Genomic DNA, 27,594 nt, shown 5'->3' on the forward strand with positions numbered 1-27,594 from the left:
AGGGAAAAAGGGGTTCTTTGTATCATTGCTGATAGCCATGGACCTCAGACTTTTAGCTGCACATCTGTAAAAGCTTTAGGGACAGAGATACATTGTTAAGGAGAACAGTGCAGCTGTTTAATATTTGAATCATAAATTGTTAAGAGGGAAAGTTTCAAAGACAAAGCATTAGGTACAGACTTGACTTCATTAAAAATTTTTTCCTTTTGAGTCTCTATCACCCAGTATAAAAGGACAACAATCATTCGGTATAAAAGTACTAAGGACTGGCTTTTAGAAATACCCCTCGATATAAATTATCCAGTAAATTGGTGTAGAAATGCAGCTAATCCAAACACTTTTCCAGATCCCATTTTCCCAAATTCATGAAGACCCCGCTCTTATTTGGCATTCTGCCTTTGCATCTGTAAGCTAAGAAAAGAAGCAAACAAAGTGAAAGTCTGGACTAATTAATTCCATTTGTAGATAAGTATTCAGTATTTTTTCAAGGCACTGTGTTAGTGAGCGATAAAAATATAAAGAAAAAATAGTCCCTGCCCTCAGGTAGTTTATAATCTCCTGGGAGGTGGGGTGAAGTATCAAGTAGACAAATGAGAATGTGGATGATAGATAGATAGATATAGAGTGATTGATAGATAGAGTGGTAGTGATTGAGTGACAGAGTGTGATAGGGTTATAGAATAATCATTTAGTAAATGTTTATAATGTACCAGACATTGTGTTAAATACTAAAGATATAGAGAAATATAAGAAAGACATTACTTGCCTTCAAGGAGATTACATTTCTAATAATAGAAAGATATGAAAAGATACAAAGAAAAATCTAAATAAAGTGTTTTAGGTAAGTTTAAAGAGAGAAGGAAGATTTTAATCTGAGGAGAACAAAGAAGGATTAATGTAAGTGGTGACACCTGATTTGAACCTTGAAAGAAAAAAATAATTTTCAGTAGGTTGGGGTGAGCAGAATTATAATTATTTTCATCTTGGGGGAGAAAGCATGTGGGTGGGACAGCAGGTAGCACAAAAGACAGGAATGTTTACATAAGGAGAAGGGATGGTCCAACATTGATATTATTAGAGATCAGAGGTGAGGTTAGCCCTGTGACCTGTACCACAGCGGATATCTGGGATAGGAAGAAGTAACACACAGATTGGCTCTCTCAGGAAGGAAATTCTCACATTATCAGTGCCCTGGGACAAAGCCCCATTTCACCATGAAAGTTTCAATTTTGAGGAGTACTTTTCAGATATAGGAAAATAGTCTGCACATATGCACAAGTGAAGTAGATTATTCTCTCATGACACATTTAATAAGTAACTACTATGCCCAAGGACATAGTAAGACAATGTCAGAAAATGACTAGAATATAGATTTCATGAAGGGCAGCAATATGAAGTAAGGGTGGAAAGGCAGATTAGAGCCAGACTGTCAAAAACTTCAGATGCCCAGCTAAAGAAATATATTATCTTAGAATATGCAATAGGGAGCCACTGATGGTTGTTGAGTAAGAAGATAATGGGGTCAGAACTGTAAAATTATCATGGCAGCTGTTTGAAGAATGAATTAGAAACTAGAGGCAGAGAGTAGTCCATTTAGAAAACCATTATAGGGGCAGCTAGGTGGTGCAGTGGATAGAGCACCAGCCCTGGAGTCTGGAGTACCTGAGTTCAAATCTAGCCTCAGACACTTAATAATTACCTAGCTGTGTGGCCTTGGGCAAGCCACTTAACCCCATTTGCCTTGCAAACAACAACAAAAAGGAGTAAGAGGTGATAAAAATCTAAATTAGATGTCATGGAAGTATAATCAATAGTACTTATAAATGATCAAATATGGAAAGGGAGGGACTACTTAAATTCTAGCTATCTGAGGATGAAATATGCAACAGGATTTGAATTATAAAATTTTATTAACTAAAAAAGTCTGTTGTGTATTCCCAGCTAACATCATCATCATTCTTTATGATATACAAATCAGAATCATTGATTGCCCTTTCCATTTTTTGAAGACAATACAGGGATGGGAATCAAAGGCTAAATTTCAAGGTAACAGGAAGGGAAAGAGTAGCTAGGGAAGCTTTTTATATCTTATGGAAGAAGATAAATGAAAGCTTTGGAGAGCCAAAAGAAACATTAAAAAAATAAGATGGCATATCCAGTGTCACACAGGCAGTAAGTGATTGAAATCAAATTTGAATTTAGGAAGAGGAATCTTCCTGTCTCCAGGCCAAGTACTCTTTCTACTGCTACACATAGCTGCCCTGCTAGGAAGATAGATAAAGACATAAAGAAATTCTGAGATGTGGAAGATGGAAGATATGAAGAAGCTCAGGATAGGTGACTTTATTCAGGCAGTTGCAGATGGGACTTGAAATTCAATGAATCTGGGAGCTTTATAGCAGGCTAATTTTTAAGTTGATAATTTTGTTTGACGACTAATGATGTTATAAATATTCAAATGACCCTTGGAAAAAAAAAAGGTTCTGCACCCCATTCTACAGATACAAATTAAATCTCCCTTTATGGGCAGTCAATGCCATCAAAATGTCTAGAAATCAAATGAATGTCTGACCTAGTCATATCCAGGCCATTAAGACCCTATGGCCTATGTAGATAGAACAATAAAACCAGAGTTTTAGAATCTAATTTAGGGAAAAAAAATCTATTTTAGACATTGTCTAGTCCAGCCTCCTATCCAATGCAAGAATCTCCTTTAAAATTTCCTGGCAGGGCATCATCCAACTTCTAATTAAACACTCAGGAACAAGAACTGCTAGGTAGCCCAGAGTTTATAATCTAGGCTCCAATATTCAATAGTTATGTGACTTTGGGCAAATCATTTAACCTTTGCCTCAGTTTCCTTAACTGTAAAATAGGAATAATAATAGTACCTACCCTCTCAGTGGATGGAGCACAGGGCTTGAAATTCTTCCTGAGTTCAAATCAGGCCTCAAACACTTATGAACTTATGTTACCTTGGGCAGGTCACTTAACTGTTTACTCCAATTTCCTTATCTAAAAAATGGCAAATCACTCCAGTATCTTTGCCAAGAAAACCCCAAATGAAGTCCCAAAGAGCTGGACGTGACTGAAATGACCAAACAACAAGAAGTGCTATATAAATATTAGCTCTTCTCTATCACTCTCCCCAAATCAGCTATTACTATTTTTTTTTTATCACCAAACAAATAGTTTTTGTGGTTTAGGGTTGTTAGGGAAGTTGGAGGAAGATGATAATCAAAATATTATCACAAACCAAACAAAAATCTTTCAGTAAAGAAAAATGTTTATTTTAAAACTAATTTCGATTTAATTATAAATGCTCTTGGAGGAATTATTCCCAAATTTGTAGAAGAGCTCCCCTTAAGAAAAGAATGAAAGGGGCAGAGAATGATTTTCCTAAGAGGAAACAGTCTGTGGGATAGAATGACTTTGTTCTGATTACTGAAGAACTGAAACAATACAAAATCCCAATAGCTGTTGACTTTCTTTTTCTCTTTGTTCACTCACTTAAATGAATTTAGGAGTGGATCACTGTGCAGAGAACAACCATGGCTGTGAGCAGCTGTGCCTAAATACAGATGATTCATATGTATGTCAGTGCTCAGAAGGCTTCATCATTAACGAGGACCTCAAAACCTGTACAAGTGAGTCTCTTTCCTTCACTCCTTAAAAAGTCTCTTTTCTACATCAATTCAACTTTACCCTCTCTGAGTGTTACCATTACACTAAACTAAGTAGAAGATTGGTATGGGGGTAGGAAAGAAAAGGGTTGGCAATTTTTTTTTCACTAAAAAATTAGAATTCCATTTCCCATCTGCTTCTTCAGAAACTTTTAAAGAGAAATAGGGATTTGAATCCCATTAAAGTGGTATTTTAACTGTACCAGGGAGATTAGGATGAGATTATATTTTGAATTACATAATTTTTTTAAAAATTGCTTTTGTTAACAAAGGTTAATGTAAGAACATTTTGGTGTTACATCACATTCATTTCCAAATATGTTTCTCTAACAAATAAGTCATTCCTTAAAATGAAAAATTGAAAAAAGAAACAGGGAGGGGAAAATCAGCCTTAGTCTCCCACTTTTGCAGCAAAGGAAGGAAGATATATTTCCTCAACTTTTCCTCCAGGTGTAGAAGCCTGGTCATTTAAATTACAATTTTCCATTGTTATATTGTTCTTTTTGGTCACATTGTTGTCATAATGTATTTTTTTCTGGTTCTATTTATAATACTTTGTATCAAGTTTTTTGTTTGTATAATAGTTGTCATTTCGTTTTGCTTTTTTAAAAATTTTATTTTATTTTATTGTTTCAATTGCATGCAAAAGGGGTAGCTAAATTGTACAATGGTTAGAGCACCAGCCCTGGAGCCAGGAAGACCTGAATTCAAATTCGACCACAGACACTTGATACTTACTAACTGTGTGACCTCAGGCAAGTCACTCAATCCCATTGCCTTGCAAAAAAAAAAAAAAGGTAGCAATCAATCACTTGCAAAGATAGTTTTCAATATTCATCTTTTTGTTAGCTTTTGAATTCCATGTTTTTCTACTTCCCTCCCTTCACTATCTCCTCCCCATGATAGGGTATTTAGAGAATTTTTATATGTCTATATATAGTTTTAATTTCTTCATCTGAAGATGCTTGTTCATATCATTTGACCATTTATCTTTTTTCTTTTTCTCTTTTGTTTTTTGCAAGGCAATGGGATTAAGTGATTGTCTGAGATCGGATTTGAACTCAGATCTTTCTGACTCCAGGACCAGTGCTCTATCTACTGTGCCACCTAGCTGCCCCTCATTTGACCATTTATCAATTGGAAAATGACTTGTATGCTAATAAAATTTGACTCAGTTCTCTCTGTATTTTAGAAATGAGTCCTTTATCAGAAACATTAGCTATGAAAATTGTTTCCCAGCTGTCTGCATTCTTTCTAATCTTGGTTTCCATCGTTTTATTTGTATAAAATCTTTTTTAATTTAATGTACACAAAATTATTCATTTTGCATTTTATAATGTTCTGTCTCTTGTTTGGTCATAAACTCCTTCCCTCTCCATAGATCTGACAGATAAACCAGCCTTTGTTTTCCTAGTTGACTTAATGGTATCATCCTTTATGTCGAAATCACGTACCTAGTTTGACTTTATTTTGGTATGGGGTGAGAGATACCTGGTTTCTGCCATACTATTTTTCAGTTTTTCCCAGTAGTTTTTAATCTAATATTGAGTTTTTATCCCATAAATTGGAGTCTAAAGGATTATCAAACAGTAGATTACTGAAGTTATTTGCCTCTGTTTCTTTTGCACCTTATCTATTTCACTAATCCACCAACCTATTTCTTAGTCAGGACCAGACAGTTTTGATGACTGTCATTTTATAATATAAATAGTTTTAGATCTGCTACAGCTAGGCCACCTTCCTTTGCATTTTTTTAAATTAATCTACTTGATATTCTTGACGTCTTGTTCATCCAGATGAATTTTGTTGAGATTTTTCTAGCTCTGAAAAATGGTATTTTGGTAGATTGGTGCAGCTATAGTTAACATTTCTTATAGCCCAAAATATTCCATTAAATGACCCACTGGTGTCCCAATTGGAACTGACCAGTGGAGAAACAGTTCCTCTCCCCCACCCCTTTCCTCCCCTCCCTCCTCCCCCTTCCTTCCCCTCCTCTCCTCCACTCTCCTTCCCCTCCTCTCCTCCACTCCCCTTCCCTTCTCTCCTCTCTTCTCACTGCTTTACTTTTCTCTAATCAGTTGTCATTTAGTTTATTTCTAATTTTTTGGTACCACAAAAAGCACTACTATAATCTTTTAGTTTGCAGGTGGCCTTGTCTTCCTTAGTATATATGTCTAGATTTGAATATCTGATCAAAAGGTGTCCTTTTTAAGCAAAATGTTCATCTTGATCAATTTGCTTGTTGTACAATGAAACCTCAGAGTTGTTTTGATTTTAATTGCATGACTTTTACTGGGGAAAAAGTGTTGCTTTATTGGAGTTGCCTCATCAGTGACTTTAAAAATCACAGAATCTAAAAAAAAAATCACAGATTCTTAGAATGGAAAGGAAACTTAGAGAACAATCAATCCAACCTCAAAAACCATGCAGGGAACTCTCTCTAGAATATCCCCAAAGCCTCTGCTTGAATACTTCCAGCAATGACAAACTCAACACCTCACAAAAGTTACCCATTCCATTACTAAGAAGCTTTTACCATCAAGAATTTCTTTCCCATGTTGAACTGAAATTTTCCTTCCCAAAATATTCAATGCCTGTTTCTAGTTTTCCCTGTTAGAGCCCAAAAGAATGATTCTTATCACTTTTCCACATGATAAGCATTCAGTTATTTGGAGTCAGCTATCATGGTTCTTTCACATTTTCTTTTCCCCAGGTTATATGACCTTAACTTCTTCAATTATTACTCATCATATGGCCCCGTTCCACCTACCATTCTTGTTATCCTCCTCTTTTGTTATTTAGTTATATCTGACTTTTCATTTGGAATTTTCTTGGCAAAGACACTGGAGTGGTTTGTTATTTCATGAAGAAACTGAGGTAAACAGGGTTAAATGCCATTTCCTAGGTCATATAACTAGCATCTGAGGCAGATTTGAGCACAAGGAGACAGTCTTCTTGACCCTAGGCCTAACCCTTTTTCCACTAGGCCATCTATCTGCCCTTACGCTCCTCTGAGCAAGTTCAAGTTTGTCAAAACTTCTTAAAATGTGGTGCTTAGAGCTGAAGATAGCATTCTAGATGTAGTCTGATAATGAGTATTACCTCTTTGGTATGAGACCTTTATACCTTTTATGACAAACTAAGGTGGCATCGAGAGACAGTAAGGACAAGTTGGTTAGAGACCTGAGTTCAAATCCACCTAAGACAGTTTTGTCTGTGACTGAGCAAAGGCATCTAATCACATCCCAGTCAACTCTCTGTGACTGCATTGCAGCTCATCAATAGTAAAGAGTTTTCTCACTTGAAACTCCCTACAGTGATGAAATTTTGAGTACTACCCTCTCCCCCCCAAAAAGGATGGTATTAGCCTTTTTGGCAATCATTTCACTCTGCTGACTCATTGAGTTTTTCAATGAGCTCAAACCTCTAAGCATTTTTAATGAACTGTTATTAAACCACATTACCCTCATCCTGTACTTGGTTAGTTGACTGTTTTAACTAAATACAATCCTTTACATTTATCCTTATAATTTATCCTGTTTGATTTCTCATCCTGTCAAGAACTTTTTTAGAATCATTATTCTAGAAGCTAACATGTGATCTGTTATTTTTATCAACTACAATTTTTATAAATATGCTTTCTACATCTTCCTTCAGATCATTAATTAAGATGATGAACAGGATAGGGCCCAAGACAGAGTCTGAAAACCTTCCTCCACTGTGCCAGCAGTTGATTAATCATTGTCTGAATATCTAGGCCTGGAATAAGGAAGGCTTGAGTTCAAATCTAGCCTCAGATAGTTACTAATTGTGTGATCCTAGGCAAGTCTCTTAACCTTCTACTTTCTTCAGTTTTTTCAAATGTAAAATGGTTAACTACCCTACAGGATTGTTGTTAGGATCAAATGAGATAATATTTGTAAAATGTTTAGCATTGTGTCTGGTTTTTAGTAGGTGAATTGTTTTCTTGTTTTGTATTTTACCTAACCAACAAGACTATATTTCTTCCTCTTTCCATTAAAATAGTTCAAGATATATCTACAGTAGAATATGGTAGAAAGAGTCCTGGTTTGGAGACAAAAGACCAGGACTCAAGTTCCAACTGTGTCACTATATCACTATATTTAATTTCTCTGTACCTTGATTTTCTTATCTGCAAAATAAGGATGGTATACTCCCTATCTCATAGGATTGCTGAGAGTAAAGCACTTTGCAATTTGTAAAAAAATAAAACTATGAGCTAATATTATTATTACTACATTTTGATGAAATTAAGATGTAGTTTGACTATTCCCCAGATCTACTAATCTAATAGTCTAGTCATAAAAGGAAATGAGCTTTGTCTGGCATGGCTTGTACTTGGTTATTCCCTGATGACTCCTAATTATCACCACTCCTCCTTAATAAGTGCCCCCAAAATGACTAATAATTTATTCTAGAATTCCATTGAATGTCTATATCAACTTCCCAATGTGTAGCTTATGAAGTTTACTTTTTTTTTTGAAAATGCTTCTGGCACTTCTCTTGTTCTCAATAATTACTAAAAGATTATAAAAATGATTCTGTGATATTATCTACAAGTTTGGGGGTTTTTTCCTGTACCTTGGGGTGATAATATTTTTTGACTAGAGACAAAAGTTTCTTTGTCTTCTCACTGGTCTTGAGCCTCAAATTCATCTTAACTATTTTTGTACAACTCTTTCAGTCTGAATATTTTCCCCCTTGACAGAGAACATGGAAACAACATAAGAATAAGAGCAGTTACACTTTCTCTTTATTATTTATTAAATACTAGAGTAGACACTCTGAGGCTTACCCTTTCAACATTCTTCTTGCTCTTAATAGCTTTTAAATCTCCATTTTTTTTCTTAATATCTTTTGCCAGGCACAATTCAGTCTGTGTTTGAATCTCTCTGCACTCTGCTTGTTGATCTGTTTCATGAATACCTGCAAATTCATCTTTGGTTTGATATCCTTTCTTCCACCTTTTGTCCATGTCCCTTTTAACCATGTTCTTTGTGTCCATGTCTCTTTCTATGGCCATGCATTGAAGATCAACAGTGGGAGAGGGAGTTTCCTCACCTGAAGATCCCTACAATAATGAACTCACATCCGAATTCATCAAAGAGCTTCCAATCTGGTCAAATAGATCTCTTTAGTTGCCTCCTCCCTTAGGTATCGGGATCACTTGTAATTGTATGGGCAGAATTTCTTTTTTGAGATCTTCCTATCTAAGTTATAACCTTTTTAGAGTTCCTGGACATGAAAATGTGCCTATCATTTCTCCAAGTTTTTTTGTGACTTTTTTTCTCTAAAGTCCAATATATAGCCAACTAAGTTCAGAATCTTCCCTTTTGAGAATGTTCCCTGGGCTCCTAGTCACATCATCTAATTGGTTTTTGGTGATGTTCTACAACTCTTCCTTAGTCATAAGCTGTTCCCCTTTCCATAGATCTGACAGGTAGACTAGTCCTTGATCTTCTAATTTGCTTATAGTATTGTTTTTTATGTCTATGTCCTGTAACCATTTGGATCTTATCTTGGTAAAGGGTGTGAGGTGTTGGTCTAATCTAAGTTTCTTCCATACTAACTTCCAATTATCCCAGTAGTTTTTATCAAAGAGGGAGTTTTTATCCCAATGGCCTGACTCTTTGGGTTTATCAAACAGCAGATTATTATAATCCTCTGCTGCTTTTACACCTAGTCTATTCCACTGGTCCACCACTCTATTTCTTAGCCAATACCAAACAGTTTTGATGACTGATGCTTTATAATATAGTTTTAGATTGGGTAGTGCTAAGCCACCTTCATTTGCACTTTTTTTCATTAAGCTCCTGGCAATTCTTGACTTTTTATTTCTCCATATGAATTTACTTACAATTTTTTCTAACCCATTAAAGTAATTTTTTGGAATTTTGATTGGTAGGGCACTAAACAGATAGTTTAGTTTTGGTAGAATTTTCATTTTTATTATATTAGCTCTACCTGTCCATGAGCAGTTGATATTTGCCCAGTTATTTAAATCTGATTTAATTTATGTGAGAAGTGTTTTATAATTGTTTTCAAAAAGATTCGGAGTCTGTCTTGGCAAATAGACTCCCAAATATTTTATACTGTCTGAGGTTACTTTGAATGGGATTTCTCTTTCTAGCTCTTCCTGCTGTTTCTTGCTAGACATATATAGAAAAGTTGAGGATTTATGAGGGTTTATTTTATAACCTGCAACTTTGCTAAAATTGCTAATTGTTTCCAGTAGTTTTTTAGATGATTTCTTGGGATTCTCTAGGTAAACCATCATGTCATCTGCGAGTTTTGTCTCTTCCTTCCCAATTCTAATTCCTTCAATTTCTTTTTCTTCTCTAATTGCTGATGCTAACATTTCTAATACAATATTGAATAGTAGTGGTGATAATGGGCACCCTTGTTTGACCCCTGATCTTATTGGGAATGCCTCTAGCCTCTCCCCATTGAATATAATGCTTGTTGATGGTTTCAGATAGATACTGCTAATTATTTTAAGGAACAGTCCATTTATTCCTACACTCTCTAGTGTTTTTAAAAGGAATGGATGCCGTATTTTGTCAAAAGCTTTTTCAGCATCTATTGACATGATGATATGATTTCTGATAGGTTTGTTGTTGACATAATTGAGTATACTAACAGTTTTCCTAATATTGAACCAACCCTGCATTCCTGGAATAAATCTTACTTGATCATAATGTATTATCCTAGTGATGACTTGTAGTCATTTTGCTAAGATTTTATTTAGGATTTGTGCATCTATATTCACCAGGGGAATAGGTCTATAATTTTCTTAGAGTTTTAACTCTTCCTGGTTTAGGTAACAGCACCATATTGGTTTCATAGAAAGAGTAGGCAGAGTTCCATCTTTCCCTATTTTTCCAAAGAGTTTATATAGGATTGGAACCAATTGTTCCTTAAATGTTTGGTAGAATTCACTTGTGAATTCATCAGGCCCTGGAGATTTTTTTTTAGGGAATTCAATAATGGCTTGTTGAATTTCTTTTTCTGAGATAGGGTTGTTTAGGTATTTAATCTCTTCTTCATTTAACCTGGGAAACTTATATTTTTGTAAATATTCATCCATTTCACTTAGATTATCAAATTTATTGGCATAAAGTTGAGCAAAATAATTTCGAATTATTACTTTAATTTCCTCCTCATTGGTGGTGAGTTCATCTTTTTCGTTTATAATACTAGCAATTTGGTTTTCTTCTTTTTTTTTAATCAAATTGACCAGAGGTTTATCAATTTTATTGGTTTTTTCATAATACCAACTTTTGGTTTTATTTATTAATTCAATAGTTTTTTTTGCTTTCAATTTTGTTAATTTCTCCTTTAATTTTTAGAATTTCTAATTTGGTATTTGATTGGGGATTTTTGATTTGTTCTTTCTCTAATTTTTTTAGTTGCATGTTTAGTTCATTGATTTCCTCTTTCTCCAATTTATTCATATAAGCATTTAGAGCTATAATATATCCCCTGAGAGTTGCTTTGAATGAGTCCCATAGGTTTTGGTATGTTGTTTCATTATTATCATTATCTAGGATAAAATGGTTAATTCTTTCTATAATTTGTTTTTTGGTCCACTCATTTTTTAAAATGAGGTTATTCAGTTTCCAATTTGTTCTGGGTCTATATCTCCTTGGCCCAGTATTGCATATGACTTTTATTGCATTGTGGTCTGAGAAAGATGTCTTCACTATTTCTGCCTTTCTGCAGTTGATCATTAGGTTTTTCTGTCCTAGTACATGGTCAATTTTTGTATAAGTTCCATGTACTGCAGAGAAAAAGGTATATTCCTTTCTATCCCCATTCAGTTTCCTCCATAAGTCTACCATATCTAATTTTTCTAACACTCTATTTACCTCCCTAATTTCTTTCTTGTTTGTTTTATGATTCGATTTATCTAGATCTGATAGCCGGAGGTTGAGGTCTCCCACTAGTAGAGTTTTGCTGTCTATGTCTTCCTGTAGTTCTTTCAACTTCTCCTCTAAGAATTTGGGTGCTGTCCCACTGGGTGCATATATATTCAATATTGAAATGACTTTATTGTCTATGGTACCTTTTAGGAGGACAAAGTTTCCTTCCTTATCTCTTTTAACGCTATGTATTTTTGCTGCTGCTTTGTCTGAGATAAGGATTGCTACCCCTGCTTTTTTTACTTCAGCTGAAGCAAAATATATTTTGCTCCAACCTTTTACCTTTACTCTATATGTATCTCTCTGCTTCAAGTGAGTTTCTTGTAAGCAGCATATTGTAGGATTCTGGTTTTTAATCCACTCTGCTATTTGCTTACATTTTAAGGGAGAGTTCATCCCATTCACATTCAAGGTTATGATTACTAATTCTTTATTGCCCTCTCTGCTATCTTCCCTCTGTTTGTATTTTTTCCCCTTTCCCCCCTTTTATCCATATTCCCCAGTATTTTGTTTCTGAATACCACCCCGTCAGTGTGTTTGCCCTCCTATATCACACCCTCCCCTTCTTTCCCCTTTCCCTTTTTCCCTTTTCCCTTCCCTTCATTTTACTATTTCCCCTTATTTCCCCCACTGCCCTTCCCTTTCTCCATCCCCCCTCCCCTTTTCCCATTTTAATACTTAAAAGGTTAGATGTTTTATAAGTTAACTGAGTATGTGTAGGTTGACTTTAAGCCAAGTCTGATGAGAAGAAGATTCAGGTGTTTCTCCTCTGCTCCCTTCTTACCCTCTATTACCATAGGTTTTTTGTACCTCTTAGTGTAATGAGATTTGTCCCATTCAATCCCCTCCCTCCTCCTGTCTCTTTCCTGTCCCCCTTTTTAGGGAGGTAGTGTATTTTTTTAGATCATTCTATCTAAGTCATAGAAAATTCTGAGTGTCTGTCCCTTCTAGTTAAGTATATTCTATTGAATAGAGTCAAAATTCCTGAGAGTTATTGGAGTCTTTCTCCCAAGTGGGGTTAAAGCCAGTTACATCCTATTAGATATCAGTCTCATGGATAGGTCATGAATGTCCATCATTTCTGGCTAGGTATATTCTCTCTGTTAGAGTTACATTTCTCAAGATTTATGAGAGTCTTCCCCCCCCCCCCCCCCATGCTGGGATATAGCCAGTTTCAACTTACTGGATTGCATTTTTTTTCCTTTTACCGCTCCCCCCCTTTTTTTTACCTTTTCATGTGTCTCTTGAACCTCCTGTTTGATGTCCGAATTTTCTGTTTAGCTCTGGTCTTTTCATCAGAAATTTTTGGAATTCTTCCATTTCGTTAAATGTCCATCTTTTTCCCTGGAAGAGAAGGCTCAGATTTGCAGGAAAGTAGATTCTTGGCTGCATTCCAAGCTCCCGTGCTCTTTGAAATATCTTGTTCCAGGCCCTTCGATCCCTTAAAATTGATTCAGCCAGGTCCTGTGTGATCCTTACTGTGGCTCCTTGATATTTAAATTGTTTCTTTCTGGCTGCTTACAGGATTTTCTCTTTTATCCGATAGTTCTGGAGTTTGGCTACAACATTCCTTGGTGTTTTCATTTTAGGATCTTTTTCTGGTGGGGATCGATGTACTCTTTCAATAACTACTTTTCCCTACGATTCCATGATATCAGGATAGTTTTCCATCACTAGATCCTGTAATATTAAGTCCAGGCTTTTTTTCTCTTCAATGTTTTCAGGAAGTCCTATAATTTTCAGGTTGCCCCTTCTTGATCTATTCTCGAGGTCAATGGTTTTGTTGATGAGGTATTTTACATTTGCTTCTATTTTTTCTAATTTTTGATTTAGTTTAACTGACTCTTGCTGTCTCATGGGGTCATTAGTTTCTGTAGACTCCATTCTTTTTTTGGGGGAGGAGTTTTTCTTCATTAACCTTTTGCAACTCCTTTTCCAATTGGTCAATTCTACTTTTGAAAGAGCTTTCCATTTGACCAATTGAGGTTTTGAGAGAATTAATTTCTTTTTGCATTTGCTCATTTGAGGATCTGAGAGATTTATTCTCCTTTTGTGTTTGTCCAATTGTACTTTCTAAGGTTTTGTTTTCTTGTTACAAGGTATTAATTGTCTCTCCCAAATTTTTAAGCTCCTTCCTTATTTCTTCAAGGAAGTCTTTCTGCGCTGGAGACCAGATTGTATTCTCCTCAGAGGTTCCAGGTCTCTCTGAGTTGGGGTCTTTCCCTTCCAGGAATTTTTCTATGGATCCACCTTTCCACTGACCCTTCGTCATTATGCTAAGACCTTGAGTTGGGGGGAGGGGGGCTGGTTCACCTGGGCTTGGGATCTCTGAAGGCTTTACTGAGTGCAGTTTCTCTGGTTGGCCAGTAGGAGGTTCTGGTTGCTTTCTCTGGAGTGTCTGTGACCTTGGTTGCGAGGCCTTCTCCCTTTGCTTGAGGGAGGGAATTGGAGCTATTGAATTCTTTTGCCTTCAATCAATGGTGGGCTTTACCCTGGCCTGAGGTTATTCCTCAGCTGGGCTGGTTCTTTTGCTCACATACCTGGGCCTGAGGCAGAAGTAGTTTGCAATTGTTTGTTTTGGAGGAGGCCTCTGTGCAATGGAGGCATGGGCTCAGAGTTTCTCAGACCCCAGGAGCCCAGGGATGGCTTCCGCAGCTCTCCTGCACCAGACCTCTCCCCAGAGCCCCTTCCCCAAGCTCCAGGGGGACAGCACCAACACCAGTGCCTCTGCTTCCCCATGGACCCAAGCCCCTTTCGTCCAGCCCCTCCGCTGATCCAGCAGGTCCGGCTCTTGGGCCCTCAGACTCCTGGTTCCAATTCAGCTGTTAATCTGGCTGATCTGGGGCTGATCCTCCCTCTGAGCCCAGGCTCACCCGCCGGTACTCAGCCAAGGCTGTTGCAGGAGACAAATCCTGAGGTAGATATTCTTTCTCCTGGCTTTTCTTTCTGGGTTCTGTGGTTCGGATTTCTTTTAAGAGGTTTGTTTCATGTGATAGATGGGGAAGAGATCAGGAGACTTTAGAACTGTGCCTGTCTTCTCTCCACCATCTTGGCCAGAAGTCCCTGAGAATCAATTTAGAACTATACTCAAAGTCACTAAACTGTATATATCCTTTGATTCAGCAATACCATAACTAGGTGCATACCCTCAAAGACATCAAGGAAAGAAGGAAAGGATCCATATGTACAAAAATATTTATAGTAGCACTTTTAAAACAGATTTTTACTGATACCTTTTGTTTTCATATCATCTGTATTTCCCCTTTTATCCCTCTCCCTCCTCCCTCACAGAAATCCATCCTGTATAACCCCCCCCCAAAAAAAAAACTGGGAGGAGGCAATAGGGGTTAAATGGCTTGCTAGTGTCTGAGATCAGATATAAACTGAGGTCCTCCTGATTCTAGGGCCAATATCTCTATCCACTGTACCACCTTGCTTCACCAATAATTTTTTTAAAAAGTAACCAAAATTGGGGCGGCTAGGTGGCACAGTGGATAAAGCATGGGCCCTGGAGTCAGGCATACCTGGGTTCAAATCCAGTCTCAGATGCTTAATAATTACCTAGCTGTGTGGCCTTGGGCAAGCCACTTAATCCCATTTGCCTTGCAAAAACCTAAAAAAAAATAACCAAAATTATCCAGAACATCTGACATTTAAATGAAATTTTCTTCACCACCTCTGCAAAGGGGGGAGAAGATATATCCTTTCATACCTCTTTTTTGGACCTTGTTTGTTCTCTGTAATTTGGCAGCATTTTGTTCGTAACTTTTGTGATTACTCTGTAGGAAAACTGGAAACAAAATGAGTACATATCAAATGGAGAATGTCTGAACAAAATATGTTATATTAAGAAAATGGAATATAATTATGCCATAGGAAATGATCAAAGGGATGTCTTCATAGAAACTTGATAGTTTCTTAGAAGTGAGCCAAGTGGGAACAATTTAATATGATGACTACAATATTGTAAAGGAAAACAACTGTGGAAGACTTAAGCATTATGATCAACACAATGACATATCTCTATTACACAAGACTAATGAGGAATCATCTGTCTCATTTCTTGGCACTAAGCACATTAAATTTAACATTGTCATTCCAATACTACCTTATTCATCTATCTCCCTTCTGTGTATTTTAAAAACTTGATCCCTTCATGTCGCCATCTTGGCTCCGCCCCCTTAAAAATGATTTATTGATGCTCTTTTCTTTCTTTTCTTCCTTTTTTTGGACATCTCTATCACTAACTCCTTCCCTCATACCTTATAACTCTCCTAACCCCCCCTTCCTCAAAATAAAAACCCTCCTATGTAACAAGTAACAATAGTCGAGCAAAACAAAACTGGCATTGCAATAAATGATTATTAAGTACTTCTTCATTGTGTATGCCATTTACTTAGAGAGAGAGGAGGGCAAGATTCAAATGCAGAAGTCATAGAGCTTATAGTCTGGTGAAAAGATAATGGCCCAACCTAGATAACAAATATACAATATTACAAGATAAATACATCAGTAAAAGTGTAAAAATCAAATGCTGTGTGAAATCCCAAGGGGATGATAGTTACCAATGGGGAGACCAGGGAAGCTAATAGATTTGGTAGCATTTGAGTTAGACTTTAGATAATGGGTAGAAATTTCACATATAAAGAAAAGGGAAGGCATAAGGGACAACAAAAACAGAAACACTGAGCCTCAGTACAAGTCACCAAAGCAACTAATAGCAAACAAAAAAGATGGTGCCATCTTGAGCTGAATGAAGGATATAATATCTAGAACAAGAGGGGTAATAGTCCTATTTTTTAGACTTTGCCCTATCCAGAATACTGTGTTCTTGGTACAACTTTTTAAGAAGGTCATTGATAAACTGGAGAATGTCCAGAAGGAAATGATTAAGATGGTGAATGGACAGAAATCATGCTTCTGGAGGAAAAATGAAGAAAATGGGATATTTTTCCTAGAAAAGAGATAGCTTAGGGGAGACATGCTAGCTGTTTTCACATTCTAACAATGTCAGGCTAAAGAGGAATTAAGACTTCTATTTGGCCCCTAGAGGGGCAGCTGAGTGGTGCCACAGTGTACAGAGGACTGGGTCTAGAGTCAGGAAAACCTTGAGTTCAAATCCAGCCTCAAAACTCCTACTAGCTTTGTGACCCTGGGCAAGTCATTTAACCTTTGTCTGCCTTAATTTCCTCAACTGTAAAATGAAGAGAAAAATAGGATCCTACTTCTCAAGGTTGTTGTGAGGATCAAATGAGATAATATCTGTGAAGCAGTTAGCATAATTCTGGCATATAGCATGTACTTAATAAATATTTATTTTCTTTTCTCCCTCCTTCCCCAAAAGGTAGAAGTTTGAGAGCCCAATTTAGGTTCATTGTAAGGAAGCATGGAATGGTCTGCCTCAGGAGGTTGTGGTTTTCCCCTTCCCTAAAAAGCTCTTGAAGCAAATGCTGAGTAGCCAGTTGTCTACCAGATTATAGAAAGGGTTCTTATTCTCTTATGGATTACACTAGAGACCCCCCTGAAGTCCCTTCCTTCTTGGAGATCATGTCATTTTCAGTGTAAGAGATAGTTTTTTTTTTTGTCTGGAGCGTAGAGTGCAAGAGGGAAATAATGTGAGAGGAGGCTGGCCTTGTAGGCTGGTACCAGATCATGATCAACCACGAAGTCCAGGCAACTGAATTTGAACTTCACTCCCTAGCATAGTGTTTTTCACTTTGTAGTTACTTGATAAATGTGTATTGAATTGAATTGAATTGACCAAGGCATATCCTTCTCTCCCTGTTTTGCTCAATTTTCACAGAATTCTCACTTGGCTCTTTGTTTTATAGGAGTGGATTACTGCTTGCTGAGTGATCATGGTTGTGAACATTCCTGCATAAATACTGATAAATCCTTTGCTTGTCAGTGCTCTGAGGGGTATGTACTCAGGAATGATGGAAGAACCTGCAAAAGTAAGTTTCACCAGTTCCAACTTTTAAAAAAAATAAGTTTTCTTTGCATATACTACAAGCGTGTATATTTTGACATATATATATAGAGTCAAGACTCAACACTCCCAACCTATATGGAAACTAACAGATCAGGTTTCAAGTTCACTAATCCCCCTCAGAGTCTTGGAGGTAATAGGGGTGGAGATAGGGGAGAAGCAGTGAGCCTATATATAGACTCTGGGAGTCTATTCATTGGCAAGTTGGATCCTCAGCAGGTAGCTATCTCACTCTTTCAAGATTTTAGGGTTAATTCAGAGGGATTATTCCAATACTTTTGGCTTGAACTCCCATTCCAATAAATTTTTCTTAATATCAGTTGATTTCTCCCCTTTATACTGATTAAACAAGTGATTAGTGCCCTGATTATTAAACAGTTAATATAAATTAGTTATGACAAAGGAATATTTCTTGAGAAGATATCAAGAGCAAAAATATAAAAACATTTTCCCCTAACATCATACTCTCCCTTTGTCTATCTTTGTCACTTGAGAGAGTGGACTCAGTCTTCAAGTGGTTACTACAAAGCATTTGCCCACCAGGTGTCTGTGCAATGCAGCACTGCCACAAGATGAGCCACTCCATTTCTGAGACATGGTGTCTCAGGCACTAAGGTGAACCACTGCCGGACTAAGAATCAGACAGATCACTCTTGAAACTTGGGCTGGTTCACTGGACTTTACTGCTGATGAATACTGGAATGGGTTCTTGTCATTGAATCTCTGATTCTTTGACATTTCAAAGTGCACGAGTTCCTATATCAAAAGGAAAGAATGCTCTATCTCCAATATAGGCCTGCCTGGTAGGACATGGGGCAAGACCTCAGGAGGAAGAGCACCCTCCCACTGGTCACTCTGATACCTAGAAAGAAAGAACAAATTTTTACACTGGTATTTTTTGTATGATCTTCCATTTCTGGGTCATCATTCAACCAAATGCCTTATCCTTCACTACAAAGTTAAATGCATGGAAAATAGCCTCCAAATACATGCTCTGATCGCTACAAGCCATATTGTCACACATGTCCAGAATCAAACATCCACATGGACTGCCTGCACATGCTCCCAGGACCGGGCCCTTGTTGGCCAGCTCTCTGTTGTATATATGAGTTTGTATACAGCCAACCCTCAGAAATCTGTACACCTGAGGAATATCTCTTCAATTTTCCAACTAGTTGGTCCCCAGGCTGTCTTCCTTCCCACGCTCTCTAGGCAAGAAATTTCATGCTTTTCTCCTTTTCTTTCTGCAGTTTCACAAAGCCCTTTTCATTAACTTTCTCTGTCCTCACAATGACCCTGCCTAATTCAGCTATCAGCCAATTTTGGGTATGGAGAACTGGAAAAGCACAGGGAAGGTGGGGATTTCCTTCAAATTACTCCAGTTCTGCCCCATGCTGACACTCTTGAAAAGTCTTGGCAGCCTGGCAAAAAGATAAAAAGGTTATGAGTGATGTCCATTAAGTGTCTTGGGCCCTCAAACCCTTAACTTCCCAGGAATCAGTTCCTTTATCTGAACTGACCCAAGGAACCTTGTCTCTTCCATCTTTAATATGCTCTACAGGGAAATTACTATTTCTCAGTCATACAAACCAGTCAATGAAAGCCAATCTATTGAGGTCAGAAGCCCTCAAATATTCCTGTTGCTACTGAATTTGACCAGCTTTGTTCTAATTCCCAACTACTCTTTCCCTCCTTGAAAGTTCATTAAAATTTCCACTAGTTCCAGAGTTTACAAAAAATGGCCAGCTGACTCTTCACCTTGTGCTCTCATGTCTAGGGACATACCCATCTGTGCAAATGCTACTTGCATTCTACATTCGTAGATGTACCATGACTCTATCTTCCCCAGTTTCCTATACTCTGATACTAGGCATAATGTAATCTCATCAAGGAAAATCTACCAGGGGAATTAAAAGTGAAGTTCAACAAATGCATGTAGAGGTAATCTAATGCTGAGTTTATATAAGAACATGTGAAGTAATAAGATTTGACATCACTATACTGGCAGAGATATTCTTTGTCCCTTCACCCTATATATGTATGCAATTTGGATATTCCCATTTAAAAAAAAGGATTTTCTGTCTTCCCCCAGGATGATTCAATGTGGCTATTCTATCCAATAATAATATACTGAGGTTTCAGTTCAGCCACAGTTAACAGGAGATTGGGGTATGTGTTCCCTAACCCTGTGCCAAATGACAGACATGACTTCACCTCTGCTTTTACAAAGCCTGCTGAGTTAGGGGCAATGAGTCAGGTCCAGCTAAACGGATAAGTGTACCCTTGACTGTTCCCAAAGGCAGACCAAGGACTTGGCCTTGCAGGCATGTGGCCTGAAGAATATCAACCAAGGAGATTATCTTTTAGCTAACTAAGCAGGTATATCATTGAGGAATGGAAAGCCAAACTGATTCACTTCATTTCAATTCAGTAAAGATGTATTAAACCCTTACTACTTGTAAAGGATTATGCTAATTGTTAAGGGTACAAAGACTGAAAAAAATGAAACCTTCCCAGGGCTCAAGGAGATTACATTTTACTGGGGGCTTGGGGTGGGGGGCGCTAAATAGATAGATATAAAGGGTGATGGGAGTAAAGGAGAGATCTAGGAATTAACAGTTTTGCTTTAAGGATCAGGAAAGACTTCAAAGAGAAGCCATAGGAACCTGACCAGGTGCCTGAAAAATTATTCCCTTCTCTACCTATGCTGGGGTGAGGCTGGATTCAATTTAAATATGGTGTAGTAGGAAAAAAATGAGGAGCAATGAAAAGTAATGGGTAAAGGACTGTCCACAGGATCAAAAAGACTTGGACTTAAATTCTAAGTATGACCCAAACTAGCCATGTGATATGGGCATGTCTGTTCTTGATGTCCTGGCCCAACCTTTAAGACTATAAGTTGTGGACAAGTTGTCTGCTTATGTTAGTGGATGGAGTTTTCACACTAGTTTTCTTTATGGATGAAAATAGTGATTTCTCTCCAAAAGCAGCAAAAAAAGAACAGTGTATCCAAAATCACAAGACCTGGGTTTGAGACCCAATGCTATCAAATATTCCCCTCAATATTCATTTCAGTACAATTTTCTTCAATATTCAATGAACCTCTCTGGGTCTCAGTTTCCCAATCTGTCAAATGAAAAGATTGGACTAGTGACTCTACAAGGTCCCTTCTGAGTCCAACTTTCTATTATTTCACACCTCACCTGCCACCATTTGCTTCTGTGGATTCCCATAATAAAGAATAGCAACTCTGCTATCTGTTCAACATTGACTTATTTGATCTTCAAGGTCTTCACTTCCAGATGCTGATTAGATGCAGAAATGACCCTGACAAGTGAGAGAGGAGATAGTACTTCTCTAAGATTTGCACTATTTGGTGCAAAAAAGATTCTGTCCTTTTCTAGGCACTGGGATTCTCCCTGTGGCAAAAGACTTAGAGAAGCAATAAGTGACCCAATCTCAAATAAAATGCAGCAAATCAAATGCCTGTTGAAATTATTATCAACAAATCCTTTGTGGAGTGTGAACCTAGACTTAGAACTGGAAGGGACCTGAGGAGTCATACAGTCCAACCTACTCATTTGGAAGATAAGGAAACTGAAGTACTTTGAGGTTAAATGACTCACCTAGTGTCAATGTATGGAATAGCTATGGTGTCAGAGGCAGGATTTCAACCCAAGTTTTCCTGACTCCAAGTTCATTGCCCTTTTTGGAGCTAAGCACAGTGAAGGATGGTTACAAAGAAGTTGAGATATAGCCCTTTCCCTCAAAAGGCTTGCAATCTAGTTTATGTCTATAAAGCTATGGGTAATAGTATACCTGTTCCTGGACAAAAATTTAGTCTAATTCCTCTTTTCATAGAAAACAAAGAGAGTCAAAGAAGTTAAATGACTTAAACAAAATCACACAGCCAGTTTCTAGTATATATCAGAAGTCTCTAGACTCCTTCACCAGAACTTTTATTTAGTATGAGGTGACTCTAGATACTTTTGCCTCCAAAATGATGTTCCATATAGAGTTAGCCAGAGATGACTATTCTGATTTTTAATTATAAAAATATTAATAATAAAATCATATAATTACACTCCTACCCCTTGTCTTGGCACAATATGGACTATGGCATTTTTTTTTCCTCTGAAGAGCATGATTGATTTTCCTGCTGTCCTACATGGAACTTTAGACATCACCTTTCACTCTGTCATCACTAGAAAGGGACTATTTTTCTCAAGAACACATAGAACAGTTGTTGCCTTGCCTCAGACTGTCTGAGTCACCAGACCCTGATCCAGACATTAGAAGCATTTTCTGGGTTGGGATAATAGACCAGTGGAAAGTTTCCTACTCAGAAACTTTTTCCAAATCATTAAATTCCTAATCAGTTAAATTCCAGATTGCTTAATTAAATTAAAAAAAACTACTCTATTTAAGGAGACTTGGAAGAAGTCATCCTTTTAGAAGGGAAATGTTTTCTTCCTGGGAGATTTTATTCCTCTTCAGAATTCCCAGGAGTGGATTCTTCTGTTCCTTTATCCTGGATTTGAACTCTGTACCTCCTTAACCTCTTGGCTCATACTCAACTATTGGTCTTCTATCTGCATTGCTTTTCTGAGATCCTTACCAGATTGTCAGAGAAGGAATTGGAGAATAATAAGAGCAAGATGAGCAATGGAAACTATATTTTCCGGATACAAATATATCTAGAGATATAATTTTTTAAAAAGGTCTTTTGTTTATTTTTATAATCATCATAATTTCACCCAGAATTCCACTCCTTCCCAAAAAACATCCTATGTTATCAGCTGGTGTTTTTTTAAAGAAAAAAAATCAACATAATAGGCAATAAGCTGAAAAAAGTCTGAAAATACGCACCATGTATAAAACTTGTGGCTCTCCTATTCCTGTAAAGGAAGGGGAGGGTTTTCTCATATCTCTTATTTTGAATCAAGCAACAATTCAGTTTTGTTTATTTTTATTCGTGTAGTTGTCCTTTCCATTTTAAGTTGCTGCCATTGTATATATTATTTTCTTGCTCTGCTTACTTCATTCCACATCAATTCATATTTCTCTGTATTCACGATGTTCATTGTTTTTTAGAACACATATTATTCCATTACATTCATGTACCCTAATCAATGGGCATCTGCTTCATTTCCAAAATTTTTTTTATAACAAAAAGTGCTGCTATAAATATTTTGGTATGAGAACTTTTTTTACTCCTTGGGGTATGTCTAGTAATGAAATCTCTAAGTCAAAGGATTTGGATATTTTGTAAACTTTATTTGCATAATTACAAATTGCTTTCCAAAAATATAACGTTTCATAGCTCCACCCACAATGTACTAGTGTGCCTACCTTTCCACAACCCTACCAAAATTGACAATTTCCATTGTTTACCATCTGTGCCAATTTGAAGCTCAGGGATGTTATAATTCATAATTTTTTTATTATTAGTGATTTGTAGCATTCTTTCATGTGGTTGATATTAGTTTATAATTCTTTTAACATGTTTTTGGTATATATATATATATATATATATATGCATGTTTTAAAATATATATATATATGCTAATTGTTTATAATATATCTTATCAGAAAGATTTGGTAGTAAGATTTTTCCCAATTGACTGTTTCTCTTCTTATGTTGGTATATTAATTTTGTTTGTGCAGAAGCTTTTCAATTTTGTATAATCAAAATTACCTTTTTTATCATTTATAATTGTCTGATTAAGAATATATCTCCTACCTATAGCTGTGAAAGGTATACAATTTGTTTTTCTTCTAATTTTTTTAGAATATGATCTTTGACGATAAGGTCAAGTCTCCATTTAGGACAAGTTATGAGATATGGTATAAGGTGTTGGTCTAATTTCTGCTAGATTGCTTTTCAGATTTCCTAGCACTTTTTTTCAAATAGCAAGTTATTTCCTAAGTAATTTATGATTTCTGATTTATCAGAAATTGTTATTAAATTTCATTGTTTCTGATTCTCCCTCATTCATCTCTTCCATTGATCTACCTCTCTTTTTTCTTTTAATCAATAGCAGATGATTTTGATGACTACTGCTTTATAATACAAGCTGTCCCCAAAGTTTTAATGCATTTTTAAGCTTTGATAACTTCAGGAATACACTAATACAAATGCTACTTTTAAAGCATTTGAAAAATAATCACTTGAAGGTTTAAAATATTGATATGTTTCTTATTAAATATCAATATAATCACTATCAGTCAATTTGATTTATGAACTTCATAAAAACTTTCACTAATTGTAGCTCAGTGACTAGAAGTACTGCATTTAAAATCAATCTTAGCCTTAAGATCATACACCTAGTTCTGATGTGACTCCACAAAAAAAAAAGTTCAATAAAAATAAATTAAACGATGAAGGTGACTAAGCCAAAAAAACCCTCCTCTCTAAATCCACTAATCCAAGAAAGGGACATGTGGAAACTCTTGTGCACACAATCTAGTTAAAAATTTAAATTTATTAATAAAATTATTGATTAAATATTAAACTATTAAAATTAAATTATTAAGACTACAGTGAAACAAAAATACCCTCCACCACATTCTCAACATGTGGCCATCCAAAGCACACATATACTCACACATACACACACACACACACACACACACACCCCTTGTGTAAAATCAAGGAGATCCAAAAAAATCAAAAAGTACAAAATATACAAAAATATTACTATCAGCATTTTCTATGTAGAAAAGAACTGGAAACAAGGTGGATGCCCACATCAATTAAATAATAGTCAAGCAAGATGTGGTATATGAATATAATGGAATAGTATCAAATAATAGCAACTGACATTTTTATCATGGAAAGATTCATATGAACTAGTGCAGAATTCATTGAGCAGAATCAAAAGAACAAAATAGACAATCAACAGGCTTTCATTAGATGCATATTAAATTGTTTAAATTATTAAATAAATGATAATATATTAAATTATGTGCTGGGCATTATCCTAGGCACTGGAAATACAAAAGACTGACAGTGAAAAGGCACTTAGACAAGAAATAGAACATATTATGTGAAAAATAGCTAGATTGTTTGGCTGGAGTGTAGGCTGACACAGCACAATGTTGTATACACTATCAGATAGGATCATTTTATTGGGCATCTTTTCTTAATTGTTTTTATTTGTCAAAAAAAGAGTTCCATTTGGAGGGGGGAGAAAAATGAGGAATTATTTTTCAAAGTGGTTGAGATAAAAACAAAAGATTTAATTAAAATTTATTTTAAGAGCAAAGGAAGGCAGAAAAGATGGGAAGGAGGGAGAAAGGAAGGAAAAGAAAGAGAGAAACCTGGGAGGAAAGAAAGGAATTACTAACAATCAAACCAATGAACTTTCTATTTAGAAATGATTTAAGTTCTGGTTTCCCAGTTAAGGCAGACCCAGTTCTATTAGAGCCGGTGGCAAGAAAATTGATTAATTCACGAACAAGGAATTGGAAGAATGAGAGATTTCAACAATTTTAGAAGATAAAAACCATATCACAATGCTCTACTGACTTGTTTAAAAAAAACTGCTACTAATTTGAAAGTCTAAGAAAACAGCTTTGAAGTCCTGGATGAAGACTCCTTGACTCTCTCTTGAAGAGCTGGTTTTTATTTTGGTTATGCCAAGTCAAAGAATGAACAGTACAGTTGATCTACAACAAACTAAGGTGGAGTTGAGCCCTGCTTATGTAACAGGAGGTTGGGGGGGCAGAGAAAAAAAGTTGGAAACTCCCCATTGAAAATTGGAAAATCTTCAGGAAAGCTCAGGGAAGCATTAGGGAAGAAAATGGTTAGTCTCTGTAAGGACTGAAGGTGAAAGTTGGAGCCAGGGTAAAACTCATTATCATCCCTTCCTATTACTTTCTAATCCAATCTAAAGGAACACATAAGACATTCATCAATATTTCCATGGTCCATATTTTTGCCAGTTTGGGCACACTTCCAAAATGACACATGTCGACTTTCTATGGTTTGATAGATAATCTTTGTTGCAAAAAAAAGTCTTCGTATGTATGGACAGCAAAGAAGTACAGTGGATGGAGTATGGAGTCAGGAGGACCTGAACCCAAATCCAGTCTCAGATACTTACTAGTTGTGAGACCTTGAGCAAGTAACTTAATCCTGTTTGACTCTAAAAAAGAAAGAAAGAAACAAAGAAGTGAAGGAGAGAGAAAAACAGAGAGGGAAAAAAGAATGGAAGGAAGAATCTTCAGAAGAAAGACATAATATTTCAAGAAGTTTTTTTCAGGAAAGCATAGTCAGGGGGCCACTAGGTGGCACAGTGGATAGAGCACCAGTCCTGAAGTCAGGAGTAGAGTACCTGAGTTCAAATCCAGCCTCAGACACTTAATTACCTAGCTGCATGGCCTTGGGCTAGTCACTTAACCCCATTGCCTTGCAAAAAAAAAAAAAAGAAAGAAAAGCATAGTAAGTAATATACTGGTAAATGTTTAACAACCAATTGTCCAGAGGGAAAAAAATATAGTTTTACCACTTTTAAATTTAATCTGTATTATTAACATTTCCCCCATCACTTTCTTAAGTCTAGACAGTTAAAAAACAAGACATATTGGTAACTTCTCTATCACTTAGTCTTGGAGTTTCGGGGTGGTGGTGGTACTGAACCTGTAGAAAGTTTGATGCCTGATGATACCACACCATTGAAGAGCCCTAAAGGTCAAGATTGTTGATCATATTACTATGACAGACCCCTGGACTCACATGAGATAGTGAGAATGGCATCCTTGCACAACCATGCTGTAATCAATCTTATGTGCAAGTCATGAAATCATTTTCCTGATGTCATGGTTTTCTTTGATGCCACAGGACAACTATTACTCTGGTAGTTGTTTCCCTCAGCATTATAAGACAAGGAATGTAAGTGATAGAGAACAGGACAGTAGAAAGAACACTGGACCTAGAATCAGGAAGACCTGAGTTCAAGTCTATCCCCAGACATTTCCTAGCTACATGTAAGTCACTTAGCCATGTTTGCCTCATTTTCTTCATCTATAATATGAGAAGAAGAAGGAAATGGCAAACACCACAAGTATTTTACTGCCAAGAAAAACCCCAAATGAGATCACAGAGTCAGATATGACTGAAAAACAACTGAAAGACAAAAAAAAATATTATATCTTACTTTGTAAACTTTAAGGAACTATGTAAATATAGACTTGTTCTGTGTGTAGAGTGAAAAAGGGATAAATTGCTAATGTGTGAAATATTTTCCTTTCTCTTTGCATAATTCTAAATGGAATCTCAGAATTGGACTCCTGTGCTCTGGGAGACCATGACTGTGAGCATACCTGTGTGAGCCTTGAGGATTCTTACGAGTGCCGCTGCTATGAAGGGTACACTCTCCGAGATGATGGGAAAACCTGCAGAAGTATGTCCATAGGGCTTCAAGCTGGAGTGATTGTATAGGAACTATCTATAAAAACTGAGGTGCTGAATTCCATTTCAGTTGATTACTCAAGAAAGCAGCTGTTAGGATAAAATTGGAGCTCTGTAGCATGAGACAGGTCACAATTCAGTCTTTGCTGAAAAGCTTTCCTTAGGTCTTTATTGTAGCCCCTCATTAATAACAAAACCCTCTTAGGAAGGCAGGATGGTGAATGAGAAAATCACTAGATATGATATTTGAAAACCAGAGATGAAGCCTTAGACCAGCAAATGATTTCATCTGTTTAAAGCTGTTTTCTCATCTGTGAAATGGGATTTTACTTATTCTGATTTTTCCACCTGGTTTGCTTTGGGGAAAGGGCTTAGTTAATTGCAAAGCTCAGTTAAATAGTCACTATTCTTATTAATGGGCAATTAGGTGATACAATGGTTAGGGTGCCAGACCTGAAGTCAGGAATATTCATCTCCTCATCTTCCTAAACTCAAATTTAGCCTCAGACTTTTCCTGACTAACTTGTGGGACCCTGGCAAGTCACTTAACTCCATTTGTCTCAG

The 27,594-nt window shown here is 36.6% G+C and overlaps 1 protein-coding gene across 2 annotated transcripts in view; it reads left to right on the plus strand.

The window, feature by feature from the left end:
- MATN2 (matrilin 2) overlaps positions 1–27,594 on the plus strand; it is a 210,364-nt gene that overhangs the window by 156,719 nt on the left and 26,051 nt on the right. For both annotated transcript variants that reach the window (XM_074200464.1, XM_074200463.1), the window contains exons 9-11: positions 3,525–3,647; positions 17,458–17,580; positions 26,900–27,022. In XM_074200464.1, the coding sequence (XP_074056565.1) occupies positions 3,525–3,647; positions 17,458–17,580; positions 26,900–27,022 (369 nt within the window). The remainder of the gene's footprint in view (positions 1–3,524; positions 3,648–17,457; positions 17,581–26,899; positions 27,023–27,594) is intronic.

The sequence above is a fragment of the Macrotis lagotis genome, chromosome X, assembly GCF_037893015.1.
Source record: "Macrotis lagotis isolate mMagLag1 chromosome X, bilby.v1.9.chrom.fasta, whole genome shotgun sequence".
NCBI lineage: Eukaryota > Metazoa > Chordata > Mammalia > Peramelemorphia > Peramelidae > Macrotis > Macrotis lagotis.